Here is a 25135-nt window from a genome sequence, read left to right as displayed (position 1 = left end):
TGTTAAAAAGTTGTACATCTCAGACTGTGAAGAGAGATTGTTCAATATCAGTTTCATGAGCTATAATTCCACATCAGTTTGTTTTCATAATGTAAATTAGCACCAAAATTTCATTTACTGAGTTGATCAGAGGGTCTATATGTGATAGAGTTGTCCATCTATCACATATAGATGGACAATTCTGGAAGTTCCTATTTATATTTTTACTTAATTTAAACAAGCGAACAAAGAAAGTGTATATTTTGTTTCCTGTTGAGGATATTTGAAAATGTACATGAGCAAGCAAAAATTCTTCATTGATCCCCATATCTCTTCCCTCACCATGGCAACCATCCATGCTGGTGCACTCTGAGTGATGTGACCTGGTCAGCTTGAATTCGACCTCTCTGACTCCAGAGCTACAGCAGAATCTAAATAACAGAATGATAAAGTGTTCAGATTCAGCGTTAAGGAAAAGCTAAAAAATGACTATTGTTAAGTTTAGCATGAAACAAACTGTTAAGTTACAAAATAAACACATTCATATGTGCTAATACACAATGGTACATGTGTATCATAAAAACAATGAAGATAATATAATTCTTAATATGAATACCTCAATGTATATCGTAAAATCCCTCAGTTGGACCTACATAACTAGTCTAATTTACACCTTTCATAAGACCCTCCCTAGAATTTCTCAAATGATATTCATGATTATTGCTAAACGTATTTTGTATTTAAGTGGAATGGATGTGGAGGCGAGCAACAAGATTCTCAAAGATGAAAGCTGTAAATAATATATAAAAGTTGTAAAAATAATTTTAAAGAATATTGCATCCCCTAAAGTATATTATAATCCATCAAAGTTATATATAATGTTATATTATTATATTTACTTTAGATTTAATATACAGTATATATTATATAAAATGAATGTACAGAATACACAGTACACACACACACTCATCCAAGTTACAGTTATATAATGAATCATGCAGTCAAAGGATGAATCCATACAAGTGAAACAGGCAATTGTTAGGCTTCAAAAACAAAACAAATTCATCAGAGAGATGGTATGAACATTAGGAGTGGCCAAATCAACTGTTTGGTGCATTCTGAGAAAAAAAGAACACACAGGTGAGCTCAGAAACATAAAAAGCAATGGACACTCACAGAGGACAACAGTCGTAGAAGATCGGATGATCCTCTCCATGGTAAAGAATAACCCTTTTACAGCATCCAGCCAAGAGAAGAACACTCTCCAGGAGGCAGACATGTCACTGTTAAAGTCTACAATCAAGAGAAGACTTCACAAGAGCAAATACAGAGGGTTCACCACAAGGTGCAAACAAGGCCAGATTAGACTTTGCCTAAAAAAACATCTAAAAATGCCAGAATACTTCTGGAAAGGCATTTTTTTGACCTTTGAAATGTTTTGATGACAATATTGTAAAGGGGTATGGAGAAGGCTTGGAACAAAGCATACAACATCATCTGTGAAGCATAGTGGAGCAGTGCGTTGGCATTAGCAGGCATGGCTTCCAGTGGCACTGGGTTACTGGTGTTTAATGATGACATGACAAAGTACAGAAGCTGCCAGAAGAATTCTGAAATGTACAGGCATATACTGTCTGCCCAGATTCAGTCAAATGGAGCAAAGTTGATTGGGCGGTGCATCATAGTACAAATGGACGATGACCCAAAACATACAGCAAAGCAGCATATTACATCAAAGAGGGGTCTTGGCATTTTTAAAGATTAAAAAAAAAAAACTTTCCTGATATTTGCAAATGCAAACACATTTTAAATGTCATGTCTTCTGCAGTTAGTCTCAGTGATTTGAGCTGTTATATTAATATATTTTAGTCTTTTAAGAACATATTATGCTTTAAGGTCCACACAAAAAGCTTACCATGCATTACATCTTTTAAATGGAATTTGTCCTCAATTTTTTTTACAGAGGCAGAATTTTTTGTGATGCAAACCAGAGAGTTCACATGCAGTGCAGCAAGATTTCCCATAGCACAGACCCTGACTACTCCTCTCTTCGTAACTGCTCGTGTCTTACTCTCCTTTGTCCTGTCTAGCCTTGATACTGACAAGGTTGACATCAGAGGAGATCCCTGACACAGGGTGAGTTAAGGCTGCCAGCTGGTAGCAATCAAGTCTATTTAGGAGTCAGGGACACATGGACCCCCAGGACCAAAACCATAACTAGCCCAATCCTTAGCTCTAACTCCCCCCAAAACCCTCTAGTTACCCAGTTCAGCTGTATTGATTCCAGATGTGCTGCCATTGGTGCTACTCAGCACTAGGCCTTTAACAAAGAGTACCCCAAAATAATGAAAAGCTGTGAATGAGGGGAGAAAAGAAATTAGAGTAAACAAACAAGAGGTCAATCCTTCAACAATTTGCTGATTTTTGCCTTCCATTTAAAATAGGAATCATTGTATTTATAATTGTGCTCTCTCTCTCTCTCTCTCTCTCTCTCTCTCTCTCTCTATATATATATATATATAAATATGTATCACAACTAAATCAATATTTACTATGACATTTCCTCAATAAACTCCTAACTTGCTGCTTATTACTAGTTAGCAAGGTAGTTGTTAAGTTTAGGTATGGGCTATGCTTGAGGGAGCTAAGATATTGACGTCATTAATATGTGCTGATAAACATAAAGTGCTAATAAACAGCAAATAAACAGCAAATATTCTAGTAACATGCATGCTAATAAAGCAACTAATTGACAGGGAGAATAGGCAACTAAAGTGTTACCAGAAAAAACAAAAAACAAAAACAAAAAGAAAAACATATTCTATCAGTTTCTTATACTGTCAATTCTTAAGTTGCAATTGGCTCACAAAAATAAAAATATCAACTCGCATCATTCATGTATTCATGTTTTTGAACAATTTCTGATAATGTCTTCTAAAGTTTCCATAGGCCTATGTTTATTTTCACAGTTGTTACTTTTTTAAAAAGCTGCAAATGGTTTGTTGAGATAGAAATTAAACACTTTGCACAACTATTATGGAATTTTTATTGATAACACTTGTTACTTCAGAATTTCGTTTCGGGCCTGTCAAACTCTATCAGCGGGAGATTGATCAAGTCAACTCTGACTTTGTTTAAATTAAGACTGGACATGAAAACAACCCCTGAAGCTCATACAGCATTTTCAACAGCCCTCAGCCAGGCCACATGTATCATGACCGGTCAGGAAATGGGCTTTGATATGAGGAATGCCTGAAGCTTGAAACAAACTTCACTGCATGAACATGGACCATATGGGACGAGTTTGATTAAATCTAATCTTTAAAACTTGTAAATATAGAATTATTTAACATTTACAATTTTTAATTTTGGAACGTTGTAGTTTTATTGCATAACTTAAACTTAACGTGACCTACGCAGGTCAGCTCCCTTTTCAAATAGTGACTCATTGCCCTCTAGTGGTGGCACAAAATAATTATTTTTAGGAGGAGGAGTAAAAATCTTGTTTTATTAATGTTCTATGCGCCTACACTATCCTAGTCATTTCTCAAAGATATCAGCGTGCAAAAGAAAATGTTATTCTGAGTGTGAGTGTGAGATTAGAAATAATTCTATAGTCGTACTAATGACTATGCAGTTTCCTGACTTCAACATTTCCTGATGTAAATGATGATGTGCTGCCAGATCCACTTCAAATCAAGCAAACTAGACTGATGAAATGAGCGACTTTCTTCACAAAACAATAATAGTGAACACGTCAAATTGTATATTTCTATGCTTCTAGAGAAAAGAGTAGAAAAAATATCAAGAAACTTGCACGTACAAAGTAGCTTATATCCTAAACCGCTGGCAAGGCAACACCTCACGAGATTTCCAATGTTCATTCATTATTAAGTAAGAGGTAGCCTATATTGTTACATACATTCACTGTTGCATTTAACTGTTTTAAAGTCGTAAACATTACATTTATTTTATTTAATGAAAAAATGTAACAGCCTACTGGATTCTTAATTATTTGTAGCTGAACTGCCGGCTTTTTGATGCATTAGAGTGCATTAAATATATAATATCTCCTCCGTTGTGGTTGTTGTTGTTGTTGTTTTTAGATAAGAAACCAGAATAATGAAAACCCAAAAGAAATCGGTCTTATTTGAGAAAACGGAAACCTCTTTCGAAACTTCTTACTGGAAATCAAGCGATTCGAGCTGAAATGGCGTTGTTTCCCCGCCTACAAGGTGACGTTTTGTCTTGATAAATAGAAAGTTACCTCTTATGAACAAGCGTGATGCGTAAAATGTTTTGTTATGTCTTGCTAGCTCTCTAGATTTAGTTTCACAGCCAATGAGAATGTGTAGATATATTAGTCTGCGTTGTGCTCGTAGGTGAAGATCACACAGCTGAATTTGCCCTTCTGTAGTTATCAACGATTCACTGATTTCCAGCACAGTTTCAGTGGCGCAGCCTGGTTCATTAAATATATTACCTACAACAATTTGAATACGTTTTCCTTTTTTAATATAGGCTAAATATATATATTTTTATTATTATTTTCAGTCGAGTTAGAATTTATAGTGAGAATTTTAGGCCCATATTTGTAATTTATAATACCTATATTTACAATATATTCGTTGTTGGTAAATAATTATTTCCTAGGAGTTTAAGAAGAGCATTTTCTCTCTCTTTCACTTTCTTAAGTTCTTTTTTAGCATTATTGTTTTGCGATGCTAAAATGTAATACATACACAACCCAGTGAGAGAATGGGGTTAAATGCAGATTTAAAACAAATAAAATATAAGGTGCCATATAATGTTGAAAAAATAAATACAATACATTATGAACTTTGAGCAAGAAATGAATGACCATTAAGACGTCGTACGGACAAACAATATGAATTTAATAAAATATTCAGGCTCACATGTACGACGTTAGAAAGGAAAATGCTAAAGTAGGAAGACAAAACCAAGATAGGCCTAGTTACAAAAGTGTGAAGATACTCCCTTTATGTATGAAGATAAAAGTTTGAACATAGCCTAAAATAATAAAGCACTTTCTGGCACACATAAAACTGGATTTAAAAACGATTACATATCTAATGTTCTGGGTATATAAAAATAAAATCTAAATATATAATAATGTCCAGCCGGATAAAGTTTCTCATTCACCTGGTAGAAGATCTGCATCAGGGCGGCCAATAGGCAGCAGCTTTAGTGTCATTGTAAAGTGAAAGTAGGTGGATAGAAAGAAAAAAAACAACAAACGCACACGGAAGGCGCAGACTTATATCTCCTTACGTGTGTTAAAGAGCTGGCGTCGAAATCAGGTAAGTTATATTCTATCAGTATTGTATTTTTGCTATATAAACTGCGAACGGTGAGTTTATCGCGAACTGAATTTGTTTATCGCTTGGTGTTGTTGTAAGGAGGAAACATGAGTTTTGTAACAGCCTACTTTTCTCTACTGTAACTGCTGTACGAAAATTACCAATCGTGCGGAGCGAGCGAGCAAAAACTGACTAAAAAGCCATCAAAGAGCTCTCTGACGAATAAAAATCTCACTTTATAATAATTTAATCTCGTTATGATTGTGAAGTCTGTTTAGTTAGGCCATTATATACTAACCTACATAAACGATACCAAATGACATAACCATATTTTTTAGCCTGGATACTCCATGTCAAGATACGCGAGGGATATGTCTTCATGTGAATTCACATATTCAACAAGTTTCCTGTATTTGACTCACTGCACTGGAAATAGCAGGAGCGTAAGGCCTATATGACTTAAACGTAGCCGACGTCCATGATTGTGCTAAATGCCACGTTATATATATTTTCGTTTGAAAGTGGAAAATACTTAAGTGTTTAGCACGAGCGCCTACACGAATTCACGCCCTACTTTCTGTTCCCCATAGGCTGTTTGTGGCATTGGTTTGTTACGCTTTTTTGTGTGTGTACACTGGAGAGTGGTCTGTTCTTTGTAAACCCTCTTCACTGTTGTTGTGACATTGCTTGTGTCAGCATCATACTTTGGGATGTAACACCCTCATGCTGTTATTTGTCATAAATATTATATGAATACTAATGGTTGGCTTTGCTGTGGCCTTTTAAAATGCACTAAAAAGGCTTAGTGAAGTGTTTATTTCAGTGCAAAGTAGATTAGTTGATGTAAATCAATCAGTATATCTATATGTCAAGCATTATTTTATGCTATTTGTCAATGGGTAGTTTTTTGTCATGGATGTGGACATATCAAGAATGTAATGCAATTATTAATTACAATGATTCAGTCAATTATAAAGGTTAATTAGGGAAAAAAGTGATTGTATGCAAACCTCTGTGCAAAAAAAAAAAAAAAAATAGAATTACATTTTGTATATCAGTTTGTAGATTGTTTAATTTGCTTAAATCCTTTTTGTTATTAGTCACATAATTTCAAGTTGTATCAACAGTAATTAGATGAGTGTAAAAGCCTATGAGTTTGTTCATTTCTGCAGTATGACATGAACATTATGAATGCAGTCATCCATTCAATGAAAATAGATCAAATAAAGTGGATGAGTGGTAAAGTGGATCATGTGTCAGGTGCCAACTGCTATCTAAGTTTCAGTGTTTGGCAGGTTTGATGTTGAGAGATGGCTTTCTGTTTTCCATCACAGAGAATTCACTTTATAGGAAAGAAAATACACAAATCAAACATCAGAGATTTCAATATGAACAGATTTCTCCTAACCCAAATGATCAGAGCTATCTCTTACATATTTATTTTAGATGCTTACCGTACAATTGTTCAATTTCTTTTTTATTTCCTTCAGTGTATTTTAGGACAACTAAGACCTGGATGACACCTTAACAAGACAGGACTATGAAAGAGCAGTCTTTGCGATAATTAAGTCCAACTCACACTGCACAGACAGACACAGACCAGTGCAGACAATCACTAGATTACAATACATTACCCCTTAGACATTCCAAGACCTGAAAAATACTAATTCAGCATGTTTAACTGGTGAAAACAAGCTTTGACAGATGCCAACAGACTAAAAGACACACTGATAAAACAAAATGCTGTGAATTGACCTTTAAACTAAATGTTTGAAATAAAATGTCTTCTCTGCAAATACATAAAGCATTACATAGAGCATTGTTCTATAAAGTCCACCTACAGTCACTAATTTAATCCCTTAAATGTATCTTTAATAATAAAAGTAACATTTTAAAATTGTTTCCCATGAAAATATTTTTTTCATGTCTTGAAATGGATTGACTACACCTTTACCTCATCGGTTAACCGAAGCTGTAAACACTATACAATGGCAAGTGGCAATATTGGATTAAATCAGATATATGTCTGAGGCAGAAGAAGAAAAGGAAGATTGTACATGGATTGTACACGGGAGCCTACAAGTTTGATGTATCAGAATGGTAATAGATTTTATGTATTGCTCTCTACCATGTTGAACATGTAGAAGTAATAAGTCTTTGGCTTAACTATGTTATCAAAGAGCTTATAATCCATTGATAATGTTATACAAACCATGTTCCTGTTTTCTATTTGAGGCAGCTAAGGATATAAAATGCCATATCTTGCAAGTTGATGGGATTGGTTACAATGTTTGTGGGCTGTTTCAAAACACATTTTTGAGACCATAGAGATTTTTGAGACAATGCACTTTTAAGGAGAAAAATGCTAAGCAGTGGCCGATGAATTTGCACATGGTTTTTCCTTAAATAAGATTCAGAGAATATGAACTTGCTTTGCAGCCCTTAGAGCATAAGGATCAGCGCAGTGCTGGAAAAGAAAATGATTTTATGCAATAAAATGCTAAGAGATAATAATGAGCAAAATAGTTAAGTAATACTTTACTTACATTTATTCATGCTTTTATCTAAAGCGACTTACAATTGCTATATATGTCAGAGGTCGCAACACCTCTGGAACAACTAGGGGTTAAGTGTCTTGCTCAGGGACAAATTGGTGTCTCACAGTGGATTCGAACCTGGGTCTCTCACACCAAAGGCATGTGTCTTATCCACTGTGCCAACACCATTCATTATTAAGATATTGATTATGCGTGTTGTAATGCCATATATCCTTTAATAAATTATTATTAGTATTACCAAAGTTATTTTACCAAAGGTTAGCATAATTCATGCATTAAAACATTTACGTTTTTTTCAAGTTTAAAATGTTTTTTTCAAGTTTGTAGGTGTCAAGGTACAGAAACCAAATAATTAAATGTAAAATAGCACTGGATAGTCATCAATGTAAAAATGAAATATACAATTAAACCTACATTTATTGAGATACCTTTAACATTTCTCACATTATTACAGTTTTGCTATATATATCAAAAAATATATCTGGTGTCTGAATAATTTTTGGGTAGACTGTTAAAACTACAAAGTAATTCAGTCAAGAGCAGTGAGTGAATTTCATTTTCATTTTCTTGCTAAATTAGGCGCGGTCACTTTAAGATACGATGAACGCATCCAATATAATACACATCCCATTTTTTCCCTCAACTGTTACTTTCACTTTAGAAATAACTGACAGTTTTTTCGAGCATAATTTCCGAGGTGGATATTTTGACATATTTTGTATGTATTTGTCGGCACACGAGCAAAAATAAGCAAATTTGATGCTCAAGTGTTTTGAGACGCCTTTCTCTTCGCAGAAGAGAGCTCGGTTCAGTGTCGCTGTCCGTGATATGCGGCTCTCTCTCTCTCTATGCACCGAACACTGTAAGCAAGTGACCAGCTACTCCGTTCAGCTTTTCCGCGTCTTGTGTTTGGATCGTTAATGTTTTAATCGACAAGCGGTAAGGCGTAAAAACATAAGAAAAAGATCAGCTTTCGTGACGATGAGCAGTAGTGGCCCGTCAACTGTCCTGAGCATCTTTTTAGGCTGTCCTCAGCCAGTCAGTTATATAAAATATCAAGGTGAAAGTCATCATAGCTTGCTTAGTATAGACCCAGCTCCCAACCCAACTTTGAGAATAGATTAACGGCTATATTTTTTTTAGCGCCCGATAAGAGTCTCGTGTTAACGCAGCACGTTAACAACGATAACGGCCCACCACTAATATATACACACACACACACACACGGATGTATTTTACACATATTTTTGTTTTGTTTGTTTTTAATCTCTCTCTCTCTCTCTCTCTCTCTCTCTCTCTCTCTCTCTATATATATATATATATATATATATATATATATATAATATACCCAAGATTGTCATACCAGTAAAGCAACATGAATTGAATTGAGAGAAACAGTTCAAGTTCTTCAGATAATGTCGAGTTGTTAGAAAATGTACCTCTGACCTTTTGTCAATGACCTGCTGGGTTGAAGCAGTAAAAAAGCAAAGCTATAAAACAAATTTATATTGATGTACAAATATTTTGGGGCCATAAAACCCTTTCATGAATATGCCATCCTCTTTAATCAGGATCCTCTTATATTTTATTTGGGTTGTTCTACATCATAGAAAGCGGGAACCTGATTTATATGTGATTTAAATATAAATCAATGCATTTAGGCTTATTTAGTGATGTTAAGTAATATTGTACACTTGAAGTAAACAGGTTAATTTAGATGTTACAATGTTGTTGTTTTTTCACCAGTGTGCGTGCTACAGAAATAAGCACTGGGTTTTTACCAGACCTGTTTTTCCTGCACAGCTTCTGGTGTTCACACAATAGCAATCTAACTAACCTGATCAACACAGTGGTCAAGTTTAACAGACTGTTGTCACTTATATGAAAAATGACGTTATTATATACTTTAAGCATAGTCTTGAATTTCCATGATTCATTGGTTTTCCATGTGTGTAAGTGTAACATGACGTTTTTCCCTTGAATGGTTTATCTTCAGATATTATGTCTGCACATAGGTGTGGTCTTTTTCACCTACGCTGCTTCAATTCCTTTGTTAAACATTAGTGCAGGTATACCTTTAAAATAGGAATGGTGCAGATTAGCCCGAAAGAAAATTGGAAATATTATTTGGAACAGAGGGATTCACAAATACAGGATGAGTCATGAGCTATAGACTCAAACTAATTAGTTATCTAGGAATAACTTTAAAAACTTTTTTGGCAATTTTCTTATCTTTGATAATATAAAATACTTTAAAAATCCTATGATTACACCCTGTGATTTTACAGTGAATGTGTAAATTGAAACTAGAGAGTAAACTATGGATTTGTATGTTACAATTTACTATAGAAACCTCTGCTCAATTGTACAGTTTAATTACTAACCTACATATTTTGAAGCTGGTTATTGAACCCTGACAGCTCTTGGAGAGTGAGTTTAGGTGGTTATTAAAACTAATAACTAAAATGACATGGTATTACACTCCAGTTTTCTTGGTTCAAGTGTAGTTCCTATGGAAAAACATCCTGTTTTTCTGCTAAATTGATATTTGATTAAAAAAATAATAATAAAAAAAGTGACCCAAGCAGTCACAAAGGAGGATCAATAGCGAAGTTTAGATCCAAAGGGTTGTTTATTTGGAGCAGATGTGCAAAATGTGCAAATAAATAGGTATAAGAGCCTAAAACAAAGATTGTAATAAAAACAGTCTAAAACTAGACTGCAATACTAAAAACAGTAGTAACTCTCCTCTACAACATCGAGGCTGGAGTTTCCCTTTCTACACAGCACAACAATCATGTCCAAGCTCTCTATCTGTCCACCCCCAACTTCTAGTGGTGGCCGTACAAATACAAATACTATTTTTTTTTTCCGCTCTCCCCAAATTGGAAAAAAAATCTTACCTTTGACCTTTTTTTTATGATATACAAAAACAATAAATAAATTAATAATACATTTAAAAAGAGACAAGATAAACCAAAACATTTGCACAAGCATTTACATAGACTAGTTGAGCTGAGCGCTTTTTCTCAGTTTGCACTTCCTATTGAGACTCTCACTTAGCTAGACAAAAAAATACAAACACGCATCCAACATTAACAGTGAAAACAGTGATGAAAGACCATGTCAAAGTCTCTCCATCACAAGCTTTAAAAAAAAAACTAATTATTTAGATGGTTACTACTGAAGTTATCTCCTTAGCCGTATGTGTTTTCCTATATAGTTTAAAGGAATTGTTTACAAAAGAAGATATTTTTAAAAATCTGTTTTTGTAACTATAATGGAAGTCAGTTTTATGGGTCTTCAAGTTCTTAGTAAAAAAAAATAAAAATAAACTGGAAGAGCCATATATTTCTAATAATAATATACATATAAACAGCTTAAGGCTGTTTTTCTCAAATCGTTTTAGTGTAAAAGAAAAAGATTATAGACTTAAGTAAGCTTAAGTTCGAGACCAATCAACATTTTTTTTCAGAAAGAAGTGAGCAGTGACACAATAGTCAGTAGTTATGGAAGACATGATCCAGCATGCTTTCATGCCTTAGTGCAATTTAGTTTCACTGCTTAAATCGACATCACATTAATTTAACACAGCTAACATATTTACCTAACTTGACATTATGACTTGGTTTGTTCCTTAACAGAAGGTTTTCAATTTAAGATCCTGAAAATTAATTTTTTTTTGTTTCACTGTTTATCCAAACACACAGAAATATCTGTGTACGCCTTAAATACAATTACATTTAATTAAGTTCCATTATGAACCATTAAAGAAACTAAATGGTCAACAGCATTTTCATAATATATGCTCTACTTTCTTACAATGCAGCATAAAGCTAATTGATAAAATTACAAACTATAAGTAAACTTGTTATATTAGTGATGGTTGGGTTGCCGGGCAGTTGTTGTCAAGCGTGTTGTGGTATACAGTGTCTTCTGTCCCCTTATGTTGGTGAGAGATAAGGCAGGCATACTGTCTTAAGTCTGAACATTAATAACAAACCCTGCTCTCTCCCCAATGCCTCTGCCTTTGCTCTTTGCACCAAATAAAAAAAAACAAACCCTTATTAAGCCTGAAATACAACATGGCATAAAAGGGTTGGGCTTTTCTTCACTTATTTTAGATCATCAGATGCTATTAATCAATGAGATTCTATAAATGTCATTCATTTTGTATTGAAGATTTCAGTTTTTCAATTCAGTTTGTTCAGAGTAAGGAACTTGTTATAAACTCAGTATTTCGTTGTTTTTATATAAAGATTGTGTTTTGTTTTTTGTTCTTAATACATGCATGGATAGTTTTCTAGCCTGTATGATAAACCTTGCAACAGCAGTAGTCGATGTCCCTCTTTAAAGGTGTTAAACCATGGGTAAGTATGGCATTAGTGTGGATTAGTGTGTTGACATTTTTGTTTCTTAACAGAACTGTCTGATTAATAGCTCTATTCTAGTATTTCAGGATTAAAGGGATATTTCAACCAAAAATATAAATGTTGTAAAACTTTTTTCACCCTCATGAGTGATTTTTCAGAAAGAAGCACCATTCAATTTAAAATTTCCTTCTGAAGATAGCCAGGTTAAATGATTTGCACACAACTTGAGTTAAACTGATTCTGATTTATGATGATAAATGCTTAGATAAGTCCCTTTTAAATCTAGACTCAAAACTCATCTGTTTAGCTGTGCTTTTATTGAATGAGCACTGTGCGATGTCCGAACTGATTGCACTGAATTTTACATTTTTTTTCTGTATTTTATGTAAAATCATTTTCTATTTCTAACTGTTTTAAATTCATTTTAAATAATTCAATTTTAAAATAATTTCCAACGTTTTGCTTGTTTTATTTTTGTTATTATTTTACTTTCTTTTATCTAAAGCACTTTGAATTACCATTGTGTATGAAATGTGCTGTATAAATAAACTTGCCTTGCCTTAGCCAAAACCATTATTTTTTTTTAATTCTTGACTGATTTGGTCCCTTTTTACTGATGTTGTTGTATGGAAAACAGCTATTGTTGAGTTGAGTAATCGTTTTTCAATGAACAACTCCAGTTCCAAAGAACTGAAAATGTAGTTTTTCCAGTGCAACTAATGTTGTGTTTTTTTTTTAACTGTTGCAGTGCTTGCATACTATGGCGCTGTGGGCGCAAATGACCCCGCGGTTACAGTACCTACCAAATCAGACACTGAATGAACTCTACCCGGACACATTCCCTCTGGACGTCAGGCACTATCTGGCCAGCTGGATAGAGGAACAGAGATGGTATGACATCACTGTTACAAATTAAATGGATGCTTTTGATGTTGTATTAAGATAAATAAAGTATTGTTTACCTGAAGTTTGCGCTGATCTGACACTTATAGTAGTAGCGTGAATACATCATCACAGGCAGTGTAGAAATGTTGGGTACACACCAAAAGATGATCTGGCTGATTTTGGGCCGATTTCCCACCTTCCGACAATCCTAGCTATGTCCCAACTATTGTGAGGATTCTACAGATTATTTGATCAGATTTTCCCTTGGTGTGAGGTGTGATCGCGAATCATAAATATTCAACATGTTTAATATTTACGATCAGAAATCCTGATGTGTGCACGCTCTGCAGATTATCACGTGAAACGAAACAATATCCAATCAGAAAGCGAGATGATGGAAGACGGAAGCAGTCATGGCGCAGCACAAGGGTGAAATTGATGTGGACAGCAGAGATGGAGGATCAGCTTATTGATTTGTGGCAACAGCACGAATGTTTATACAACGCGTCATGTATAAAATCATTCCAAACACTATCATTTCAATTTCTTTCTGCATATCGTCCGCCATGCTTTTTCTGAAGTCTCACGAGATTTTGAAAAATCTTTTGGTGTGTACCCAGCATTAGTAAGTAAGTGTCTGAAAATTTGAGAAGGGAGTAGTATTAGGCTGAAGGTAATGACTAAAAAGTAGTTTGACCAATAGTATGCAGGCATTGTATATAAACAGCCAATCACATGGTGTGTGAGAAGGTGGAATCTACAGAGAATGGCCAAGCAAAGCAAATATGGGTACATATAATGAGAGGAATGTGGAGAGCACAGTGAAAGGAAAACAAAACTAAAATCAGGACATTTTAGGCAATTTATAAATCCTATCAAAGACAAAGAGGACGTAGTAATGGCCTCCATGAGTTGACCCACTCTGATATTAAACATTTCAAAAGTTAATTTCTTATAATGGTTTTTCAGTAAGGTCAAATGGTTGAGTGCACATGTACTGGTGAGTAAATTAACTGTAATAGAAACGTGAGTGACTGTTGTCTAAAGCATAACATTTAGGGTAGATCACTGCTTAGGAATTTCCTGTTACAGGGAACTGAGTCATTCTTATAACGAGAATAGGGAATACGGTTGGAGAACCGCACAGGACAAGCTAGACTTGAAAGGCTTTGTTCTACGTCAGTTTGCAACATTTACTAAGGATGATTCTATGCAGCAGGGCTTTAAAAATGTCATGCTTTTGTAATGTTTTATTTAGGGAGACCTTTGATGTGGATAACATGGAGCAAGAGCCTCAGGCTCGAAGGCTGTTGGATCAGATGATGCATTTGCTGCAGGAAGTGGCCCAACTCAACCCTAACGTGGTGGAGAGGGTCAAACTACAACATATCAGCCGGAACTTGGTGTGCATAACAGATATTCCTAACCTTCGTGATTTCTTTTGGCTTAAAGCTACTGGGTCATTCCGTGTCAAATCAACCAAAACAATAGAAAGAAAATCCCTAGCTCAAATTTTTTATTTTGCTAATATTTTTTTTCTCAAGAAAATCTTAAATGTAATGGATGAATATTTACTGAGTAATCCACTATTTTGTAGAAGGGGGGTCAAAATGGCAATTTTCATCTCCGAGCCAAATTACAGGGGGGTAAAAATGACTTCAGATAGATGGCAGCATGATAATGATATTTTTACACAGAGATTGATAGGTCTGGTAGTAAAATCTGTTGACTTTAGCAATCTTCATTGCATTATGTGGCAGTTAAAAAATGGTGAAACTGCACTTTTAACGTTTTTTTTTCTCCAAAGTTTGTATGACTGTAACTCAAGAAGTATTAAAGATATCTTAATGTCCTTTTAGATATTGGGTATATGAAATATAATGCTTCTTTTCTTTTAAAGAGGAATGTCTAAAAAACAAATAATGTTGAAAACTAGACAAGTATTGAGAACTGCATTGAACATACCTGAGAGCCATAAATATTATTTTTCCTAAGTTTGCATGCCTATAACTCAAGAAGTGTTAAAGATATTGCAATATGATTTTGGATTCTAGTTCTTAATAAACTTTTCATTTGGATTCTTCATTTTCAAGGCTCTACACAGTTCAGTCCCAGAGATATGGGGATCTCAATGAGGCTCCGTGTCCAGAATGTCAAATATTACCTATTTTTAGTGGTTGAAAACCAAATGTTGGTCACTTTGTATACAGCTGATACTTACTCTATTTAAAACAAAGTGTCTACAGAATAAGTAATGTTGAAACTAGGTGTTTATCTTGTTTCCCTCTATCAAAACAGAACATACCTGTCGGAGTGCTAAAAATGCCCTGTAATGGTCAAGTTGAGGCACATTACCTGTCTCTCAGTAGTCTATTCATAAGATTCAATATTTAAAGTAGTTTCAGGGATATTTAGAAGGAATTTTATTTAGAAGGTTCATTTTAACAGCTTCGGAATCTACCAAGAGTTCAAACATGCAGTATTGTAACATGTAAACAAATTGCACACCTTATAGGAAAAACAGGTTGCTTTTGCCACAAGGTCTTTCTTTCCTTAAGGTCTTTCACAGGTGAATCTCACCCCAGGTAAATGGGATCCTGGGTAATTTTATTTTACATTACACACTGTTCATACTTTACCTAGATTTAACAATTATTACTGGTCACTCATAATCTGATGTGTCACACACTATACATTACTAAACTCTGGGTTACTGGGTTAATAACATTTGGTGGATACAATAATTTGGACAGGGAGCTGCAGGATTAAACCATACAGAGTCTTAAAAAGGAAAATTCCAAATGAAAAGTTTCTTAGGAACCAGAATCTAAATTCATATAAATAAAACAATTTACTCCTGGAGCCATATTCAAAATCCAGTATCTCTGGAACCCATCCAAATAGAGCCTTAAATATGAAGATACTAAAAGTAACGTTTGTTAAGACCCAATATCTAAAAGGGCATTAAGATATCTTTAATACTTCCTGAGTTACAGGCATGGAAACTTTGGAGAATTTGGACTTTCCCCATTTTTGAAAGTTCAACCCTGGCACATAATGCAACAAAGATTGCTAAAGTCCACAGATTTTACAAACAGACCTAGCAATTTCTGTGTAAATATAACATTATGATACTGCCATCTTTCTGAAGTCATTTTACCCCCCTGTAATTTGACTCTGAATCTCAGGTGAAAATGGCCATTTTAATCCACCTCTACTCTACTAATAGTGGATTACTCCATAAATGTTCATCCCTGACATTTAATATTTTGGCTTTCATCACTAAACATGTCTGTCTTTCTTCCGAAAAAAAATTTAACCGGTTAAACTAATGACTTTTAATACAGGGTTTGTAAAGTGGGGTGCTGGGGACCCCGAGATGGTTTAAACAGTAACAATATAAAAGCTCATTATTTAATTTACAAGCAACAATCAACCCTCTACATTGCGACTAAATCACTCGCATATGCCACTTATTTTCACTTCGGGCGACTAGACTGTGCGCTTTAGAGTTTCACTCTCTGTAAAGCGATCTGTGCTGTTTCTTAGTTCATCTGAATGGAAGAGCAAACGCACCTGTATTTGACGTAACGTAAACTCTAGTGTGAAGGCGCACGACTCGCCGCCCCTTTGTCTCTCACACACGTAGAGCGAGAGAGAGCGAGTAAATTGACGCGCTAATCCATATTCTTTGTTGTATTTTCCGGTTAAAATAATTACGTTCCTCTTCAGGAACTCGAGCTGCGTCGAGAACGAATGGGGGGACGCGTCCAGCATGACATCTCTGAATAACGTGTATAATCAGTCCAATGGAAGGGCGAGATGTCATAGGCGGGTGACGTCAGAGACCAGGAAGCATAAAAGCATGAGCGGCGAAGCCGGTAATCAGCCTTGTGTCTTCAGCAAGCGCTCTGTGTGTGTGTGTCTGTCACTATCTGTTTGTGAGTCTTATTTAGTGTCGTTTGTCCACTGATATACTCCATTGTCAAAGCTTCAATCGAGAGAAGTTTTGGGGCGAGAGCAGGCAGCGTTCAGACTGTGTGTTTTCCCTGCCAAAAAAAAAAAAAAGGTAGGGACACACACAGCTCGTGTGTTGTCTGCTTGAGAATGAAGCGTGCAGTGTCAGCTCTCAAGGGAGTTGACGGCTGAGATGCGAGCCTTTGCTTCACTCTCAGAAGGCTCTCTTTGAGGAGAGAGCTTTCACTGGCGTTTCTCGCGGTGCCAGCCCTGCTTTCGCCGAGGCGGACCGGTGGTTGTGCTCGCGGGATTCATTTTCAGATCTGCTGGAAGGAATTTAAGACGGGCAGGTCCCGATCTTCTTTCTTAGCCACCAGATCAGGCGCCCGCTCTCGTGGGTCGGAAACCTGCGTTTGCTGTACTTTCTCCCGATGAGAGGGTTTGACGCACTGCCTGTCTTTCTCTGAGGAGATTGATTTGTAAAGGCGTCGATGAGCTCGCCAGTTGCACAAGCACCAGTCACACAAGCATATTATGCCTAATATTAACATAAGCAGCATTAATGAAGAGTGGAGCTCGCGCAGTCAGCTCTTGGGGGGCTGATTGTGCTTTTCTCACTGTTAAGCGCTCCGCTCTTGCCGGGCACGCTCCGAGGAGTGTGTATGTGCATGCGGTCTCCTTCTGAAGTTTAGCCATTGGACGGGTTGTCCCCGATTTCTGTCAGGCTCCTTCTCCTTCTCTTGCTTTAGCTATGCTCTTCCACACTAGGCAGAGATTTGAAAGTCTGGCGACGTGGGCATTCTTGTTCCCCATTCATTCTTGACGCAGCTCGAGTTCCTGAATAGGAACATCTGAGGTTACGTATGTAACCCTGGTTTCTCGAGGGAACGAGACACTGCGTCGCAGTGCCACACTTCCGTCATCTCTGGCCGGTGCTTGCTTGATTGGATGATTACCGGCTTTGCTGCTCATGCTTTCATGCTTCCTGGTCTCTGACATCACCCGCCTATGACGTCTCGCCCTTCCAGTGGACTGATTATACACGTTATTCAGAGACGTCACGCTGGACGTGTTCTTCCATTCGTTCTCGACGCAGCGTCTCGTTCCCTCGAGGAACCAGGGTTACATACGTAACCTCAGACAGTTTTCTGGTAGTGGGCGGAGCTAACGCGCAAACGGCTGGCTCGGATCTTATTGGCTGGCACTCATCTATTATCGACCCGGTTTTGATTTCAGCAAATCAGTTCGAGAGAAGGCACAAAACTTGATTACTATTCATGAATTCAGCAGCTCATTAATCCTTAGTAGTCCTTAGTGCTTCTTATAGTTCTTATTAGTAGAATTTGTATCATTAATATCTCATCAGTATTTTAGTTTTTTTATATTAAGTTTTTATTTTTATTTTTTATACAGAAACACTGAATGACCAAAAAAAGCACCAACACCAGTCCAGATAAAATGTTGAGTTAAAATTACTAATATGCATTCAAACATGGTTATCAAGTTTTTCTAATTACTAAAGTTATATTATTAAACAATACTTGATTATTATAATGCTTGACTGACTGATGTTAAGAGTGTACTTTCAGATATCTAAGAAATGCCATTTTACAAACACTTATATATATGCAGTCATGCCCAAAAATATGGACACCCTTGGTAAATATGAACAAAGAAAGCTGTGAAAATGAATCTGCATTATTGATCCTTTTGATCTTTTATGAAAAAAGAAATCACAAAAATCTAACCTTTCATTGGATAAGAATTTAAAATGGGGGAAAATATAATTTATGAAATAAATGTTTTTCTCTAATACACATTGGCCACAATTAAAGGGTTAGTTCACCCAAAAATCTAAAATCTGTCATTTATGACTTCGATTTACTGTAGTCCAAGGGCTCTCAGTCCCTCCGGTCTGTTGTGAGATTTCAAAACACTGCAGTTTAGTGATATCAAGTTTGGGAACAAATAATTCGATGTAACCTGATCTTCTTGAACCAGTTCACCAAATCGAACTGAATCGTTTAAAATGGTTCTCGTCTCCAATAAGCATTAATCCACAAATGACTGATGAGGAGCTGATGATACTGCACATGTGTGATTCAGCGTGAAGCAGACTGACACACAGACCGTCTGAACCGAACTGGTTCTTTTGGTGATTGATTCTGAACTGATTCTGTGCTAATGTTATGAGCGCGAGTAAACCGAAGGCTTGACTCAAGGGCAATCATCGCAAATGATGTCATTACTTTGAGCGCAAAAGAACCGGTGAATCGTTTTCTTCAACCAGTTTATTGAATCGAACTGTCCGAAAGAACAACTGGTGATCCGAAAACCGATGCAACTGGTTCTTGACTCGAGAAGGAGTTAATCTTTCATTCATTATCTGGCTCGGCTTGGTGTTCATCTTCAGCTCTCTCTTTACAGCAGTTCAGTCAGTGTACTGTTTGAGTAAATGAATTACTCAGGGATATTGGTTTATTTTAACTCAGAGGGAGTGTCAGCCACGTTAAAAAAGTTAACAGCTTAAGTCATTTGTGGATTAATGATTATTGGAGACACGAACAGTTTCAAACGATTGAGTTCGATTTGGTGAACTGTTTCAAGAATATCTGATTACATTGAATGATTAGTTCGTGAACTGGATATCACAAACTACAGTGTTTTGAAATCTCACAACAGACACGGAAGAGAAGACAATGCTGAATAAAGTCATAGTTTTTGCTATTTTTAGACCAAAATGTATTTATGAAATACACATAATCTTTCTGGACATGGACAGTATACCGTACACACAGTTTCAATGGAGGGACTGATAGCTCTCGGACTAAATCTAAAATATCTTAAACTGTGTTCCGAAGATAAATGGAGGTCTTACGGGTTAGGAACAACATGAGGGTGAGTTATTAATGACATGATTTAGATTTTTGGGTGAACTAACCCTTCTACATCCCTACTCCTACCCAATACCCTAACTTAAAAACTACCTCACTATTGAAAAGCAGCAAATTAGGAGTTTGTTGAGGCAAAAATCATAGTAAAATGTCATAGATAAATTGTGACCAAGAGTCATTGTGTATTGTATGTTATATAACCTCATCTTGAGTTACATTTCTTTGGCACTGTGAACACATGTATCTCTTTCTTACTTTTATATTTCTGCTTTTCTCACTCTTGGAAGCCTGCCATGTTGACTCATGTTGTGACAAAGCACACTGTTTGTATTTCTGCCTATTTACTATTTAACTTTGTGTAACTGCTTATCAGAGTGTGTTCCAGCAACGACCCATGCAACTTGTGAGGACAGTTCGAGATATTCTAAGGAAAGAAAGACACTTATTAGCGCAGGCGGTAAGTACAAAACCCTTTATTCGGCAATATTTTACATTTGTTGGGAAAATGCAACAGTAATCTTAATTTATGAGTAAAGTTATGCATAATGTTAATTTTCAATATGTCATTGTTCTTGGTGTTTTTGTGCTTGTCTGTAGAGTATGCATCCTAACTTCCCACCCTTCCAGCAAATTCCTCAGGGTCCTCCAGCTATCAATGGCACCCCCCAACCTGCAAGGGAGGATGGGAAGACTGATGTGGAAAATCTGGTGGTCCAAGTTCTGGAAATTCAGAACCTCCGTCAAACACTCCATCAGCTTCAGGAGGATTTGAACTGGGAAAAGCAGGAACTGGAGTCGATTCAAGGTTAGAGATCGAAATCATTTTTTTTATCAGAGTAGTGTTTCACATTTGACTGAATGAATTTCTGTCCATTATGAAGATGAAAATAGTCTAAAACATTAGAAAATAATCCATTGGGAGTTCCACTAGGTCAAATTTACCTTCTTCAAAGCACAAAGGGGGTGAAATACTTTTTCAAACCCACATCTTTTAAAAAGCATTTCTTTAAATGAAAACAGAGGAGGAAGTGCTGCTCGCCAGTCATTAATTCCATATGTAGAAAAATCTTTTCAGTTTTTAACATGTTTTCCTCTTTTCATTGGTTCCTTCTCCCAAAGCACATTCAATTATTATGATCAAGATATTTGTGAACTACTAATCATCATACTTTTGTAGTATTCATATGTAGTTTTTTTACAATACATATTATTCCAATGCACCTTTAAAAAGAAAAGCAACGTAATGCTTTCCCTTTCGCAAGTTTTGTATTGATAACACCAGAAAAGGTTTATGGGGGAGAATGTAAACTGTGCCAAATCTAGAGGGCAGAATGCAAACTATGTGTAAAGTTTTCAACTAAAGTTTGTTTTCTCTGACAGCTTTTAGGAAGCAGTAACTATACAGACCTAAACACCCCTACACATGCATGTGCATGTCTTCATACAGGTCCGACATGGGGGGGTGCTGTGTTCGTCAACTTTTGGAATTTCTTCCTTGTTTTGAATTTTTTCTTTTAAATTTTTCCTCATGAGTTATGGTTACAAAACTGGTTATGCACTTGTGACGCCTTCTTTTTTGTGATTAGATCGAGCGAGCACACAGTTGTCTTTATTTATCATAGAAATGATATGTTAAAAAATCTGAAGTATTTCAGGCCATGCATTAGGCACTTTATAGTTGCACACTTGGCACAGTCCATGCAATGGTTCTGTCTACATAGCTGCTTTGATACGGTTAACACATAGCTATGCAGCAAGAAATACAATAAGACAAGCCCTAGAGCAGCAGATGTGTAAATAGTAGTTTCCGTCATAAGGGCTCCAACAAGTCTAGCCTTGATTTGAATTTTTTGATGAGTATTGGCACAGCACAGTAATGCAAAATACATAAAGCATAGGCTCAAAAGTTAGAGTTAATTTATATGAATGATCAATTTAACTTTTTTGTCTTTGCTTAGTAGTCTTTGAATGAAATGCACTGAAAACAGATTAAATGTGCATATATGTGAAAGTCACCGTACTGGAAAAACTGCAATTTCAGTTATTTGGAATTGGAAGTCTGTATAGCCATCAGTATTTGAAATATATGCAATCCATTATGCAGATCTTGCAACTCTTAAAATTTCATAATTTGGTACTCTTGAAAAAATTAGATTAACATGATTTATTATCTTACATTTAATTAATTAATTTGTTTAAAATGTATTCATAATTAGGGCTGTCAATATTAATGCGTTAATAACTAGGGTTAGAAACCGAGTTACTGTTTTTTAAAAAGAACCGGAACCGTGAGCAACCGTGCAACCGAGCAAGTTATGGTTCTGTTGCAACACTGTGAGCAGCCTTTCACCGGTGTTCTGATGATTCGGCGTTCCCCATAAAGGATGTCACAAACCAAATAACAGAAACGCCTGCCTCTTTAATTACTGAGCACATTGTTTCCAATGACTCGCACTCCACAGACTCGCTGTGCGGGCGTAATACAATATGTATATTGTATTGACTTCAACTTGGACCACTAAATAAATACACTGCTATTGTTATGCAAGTATGAGGGTTAAAGTACTTGGTGTACAGGTCATTTCAAGAGTGATAAAAAAATATATTTATTTTCATGTATTTTAAATGTTTAAAAATGTGAAAACCACTCATTGGATCACACCATCTCCTGACTGCATTATTATTTGTAAAATAAGGGCTTTATGAAGTGTGTATACATGGTTATATGCATGTAAAAATAAAACAAAAACAAAATAATAGTTCATTTAAATGGGACCGGAATCGGAACCTCAGAAAATTTGAGTACTGTAATATATGTTGAATTTTCACATTGCCAACCTTTAAATTAAGCTGGCAATAGGTAATATACAGTGTTGAGCATTGAGTAGTTGAGTATTTTCCCTTACCACAATTTTTTCAATAGTTGTTTAATGATTTTAATGGAACCAGAATAGTAAATGAAAAATTTCGAATGATTCCTAACCCTATTAATAACGCATTAACGCAAATTAATTTAAACTTCACTAATTTTGTTTAACGCTCTATTAATGTAGTGCGCTGTAATAATAAAATCTCCATATTCATCCGGAAGAAGGAGGTGGGAACCGGCGGACAATCAAATAACATTTTAATAATTCAAAATAAACACAAAACAGCGCACCAGCCCCTCACGGACGACTGGTGCGCTCAAATAAAAACATATACTACAAAACATAAAATAAGGCCCAGGCCTGGTCCTCTCTCGTCCTTCACTATTGTCGCTCCAGTTTTATATCCTTCCATGTCCTACGTGGGACTCGAGACCGGCGGTGGGGCGCAGGTGTCGCTGATTTCCCAATCATTCCGCCGGCCTCACTCCTTGTTCCCACGTCCCTCGGCCCCGCCCCACTCGCCACACGCGCATTGTCTGTTTAATTATTGATTGACTTCACGAGCCTCCACTGACTGTGCACGCACCTTCCCAAATGAATGAGACTTTTGCCAACTCTTGCACGCTTCCAGGCTCTGTTTCATGCTCTCACTCTGCCTATGTAAATCTCATGCCAAAGTGTCAACCCAGTTTGCGATATGAAATAAAGTCTCAGATTACACATTTTACAAATTTTAATACTAAATTCTAACAATAAATAGTTTTAGCACACTTAATATGATGTAAATCATAAAATGTAGCGCTTCAGTTAAAGCCAAAGCACTGAAAAAAACAGTTGCGACAAGTTTTGATTTCGCCAATGTGCCGTGTGGTCACATGATCCATAGCGCTCTCCAAACAAACCAGTGTTGACAATACAGATGCATCTCAATAAATAAGAATGTTATGGAAAAGTTCATTTAAGTAATTCAACTCAAATTGTGAAACTTGTGTATTAAATCAATTCAGTGCAGACATACTCAAGTAGTTTAAGTCTTTGGTTATTTTAATTGTGATGATTTTGGCACACATTTAACAAAAACCCACCAATTATAATATCTCAACAAATTAAAAATATGGTGACATGCCAATTAGCTAATCGACTCAAAACACCTGCAAAGGTTTCCTGAGCCTTCAAAATGGTCTTTCAGTTTGGTTCAGTATGCTATACAATCATGTGTAAGACTGATCTGACCAGAAATTCAATGCCAAAGAAGCTGGCTGTTCACAGAGTGCTGTATCCAAGCATGTTAACAGAAAGTTGAGTGGAAAGAAAAAGTTTGGAAGAAAAAGATGCACAACCAACTGAGAGAACTGCAGCCTTATGATAATTGTCAAGCAAAATCGATTCAACAATTTGAGTGAACTTCACAAGGCATGGACTGAGGCTGGGGTCAAGGCATCAAGAGCCACCACACACAGACGTCTGAAGGAATTTGGTTACAGTTGTCGTATTCCTTTTGTTAAGCCTCTGTTATACCACAGGCAACATCAGAGGCATCTTACCTGGGCTAAGGAGAAGAAGAACTGGACTGTTGCCCAGTGGTCCAAAGTCCACTGGGAAACAGTCCAGAGTCTGGAGGAAGGGTGGAGAAACTCATAGCCCAAGTTGCTTAAAGTCAAGTGTTAAGTTTCCACAGTCTGTGATGATTTGGGGTGCAATGTAATGTAATGGTAACTAGGATATACACAAGCTCCAGTCTGGATCCAGAACACCTCAGAAGAGATGATGCCAACCCCTCGGAGGACCTCAGATAATGCTAACCCTGAATCAACAAACAGAACTAACAAATATTGCTACAAGTGTGATTGCATCATATAATAATTGCTGTTAATAATGTTCATCGTCTGTCTGACTACGTCTTGTATTAATTTTTCTGAAAAATCCTGTCATATGCACACAAACTGACAGTCACCGCTTATAAGCTACTACAAAATATTGTAGAAACGTAATTTTCTGTAAAATTGCTTTGTAATGAATTGTATCGTAAAAAGCGCTATACAAATAAACTTGAATTGAATCAATGTCATCTGCTGGTGTTGGTCTATAGTGTTTTTTGAAATCCAAAGTCACTGCACCCGTTTACCAAGAAATTTTGGAGCACTTCATGCTTCCTTCTGCTGACCAGCTTTTTGAAGATGCTGATTTCATTTTCCAACAGGATTTGGCACCTGCCCACACTGCCAAAAGCACCAAAAGTTGGTTAAATGGCCATGGTGTTGGTGTGCTTGACTGGCCAGCAAACTTACCAGACCTGAA

The 25135-nt window shown here is 36.2% G+C and overlaps 1 protein-coding gene across 3 annotated transcripts in view; it reads left to right on the top strand.

Moving 5' to 3' along the window:
- The first annotated feature begins 5153 nt into the window (after nt 1–5153).
- The window catches only part of LOC128011339 (signal transducer and activator of transcription 5B), a 36011-nt gene continuing 16029 nt past the window's right edge, over nt 5154–25135 (top strand). For 2 of the 3 annotated variants that reach the window (XM_052593626.1, XM_052593625.1), the window contains exons 1-5: nt 5154–5300; nt 12980–13122; nt 14375–14519; nt 20341–20424; nt 20565–20772. In XM_052593626.1, coding sequence (XP_052449586.1) covers nt 12992–13122; nt 14375–14519; nt 20341–20424; nt 20565–20772 — 568 coding nt within the window. In that variant the 5' untranslated portion in view covers nt 5154–5300; nt 12980–12991. The remainder of the gene's footprint in view (nt 5301–12979; nt 13123–14374; nt 14520–20340; nt 20425–20564; nt 20773–25135) is intronic. The other variant, XM_052593627.1, reaches the window with a different exon arrangement.

Source organism: Carassius gibelio, chromosome B23 (assembly GCF_023724105.1).
Source record: "Carassius gibelio isolate Cgi1373 ecotype wild population from Czech Republic chromosome B23, carGib1.2-hapl.c, whole genome shotgun sequence".
Taxonomy (NCBI): domain Eukaryota; kingdom Metazoa; phylum Chordata; class Actinopteri; order Cypriniformes; family Cyprinidae; genus Carassius; species Carassius gibelio.
Note: the sequence above shows the minus strand (reverse complement) of the source record. Positions and strands in the feature narration are given on the sequence as shown.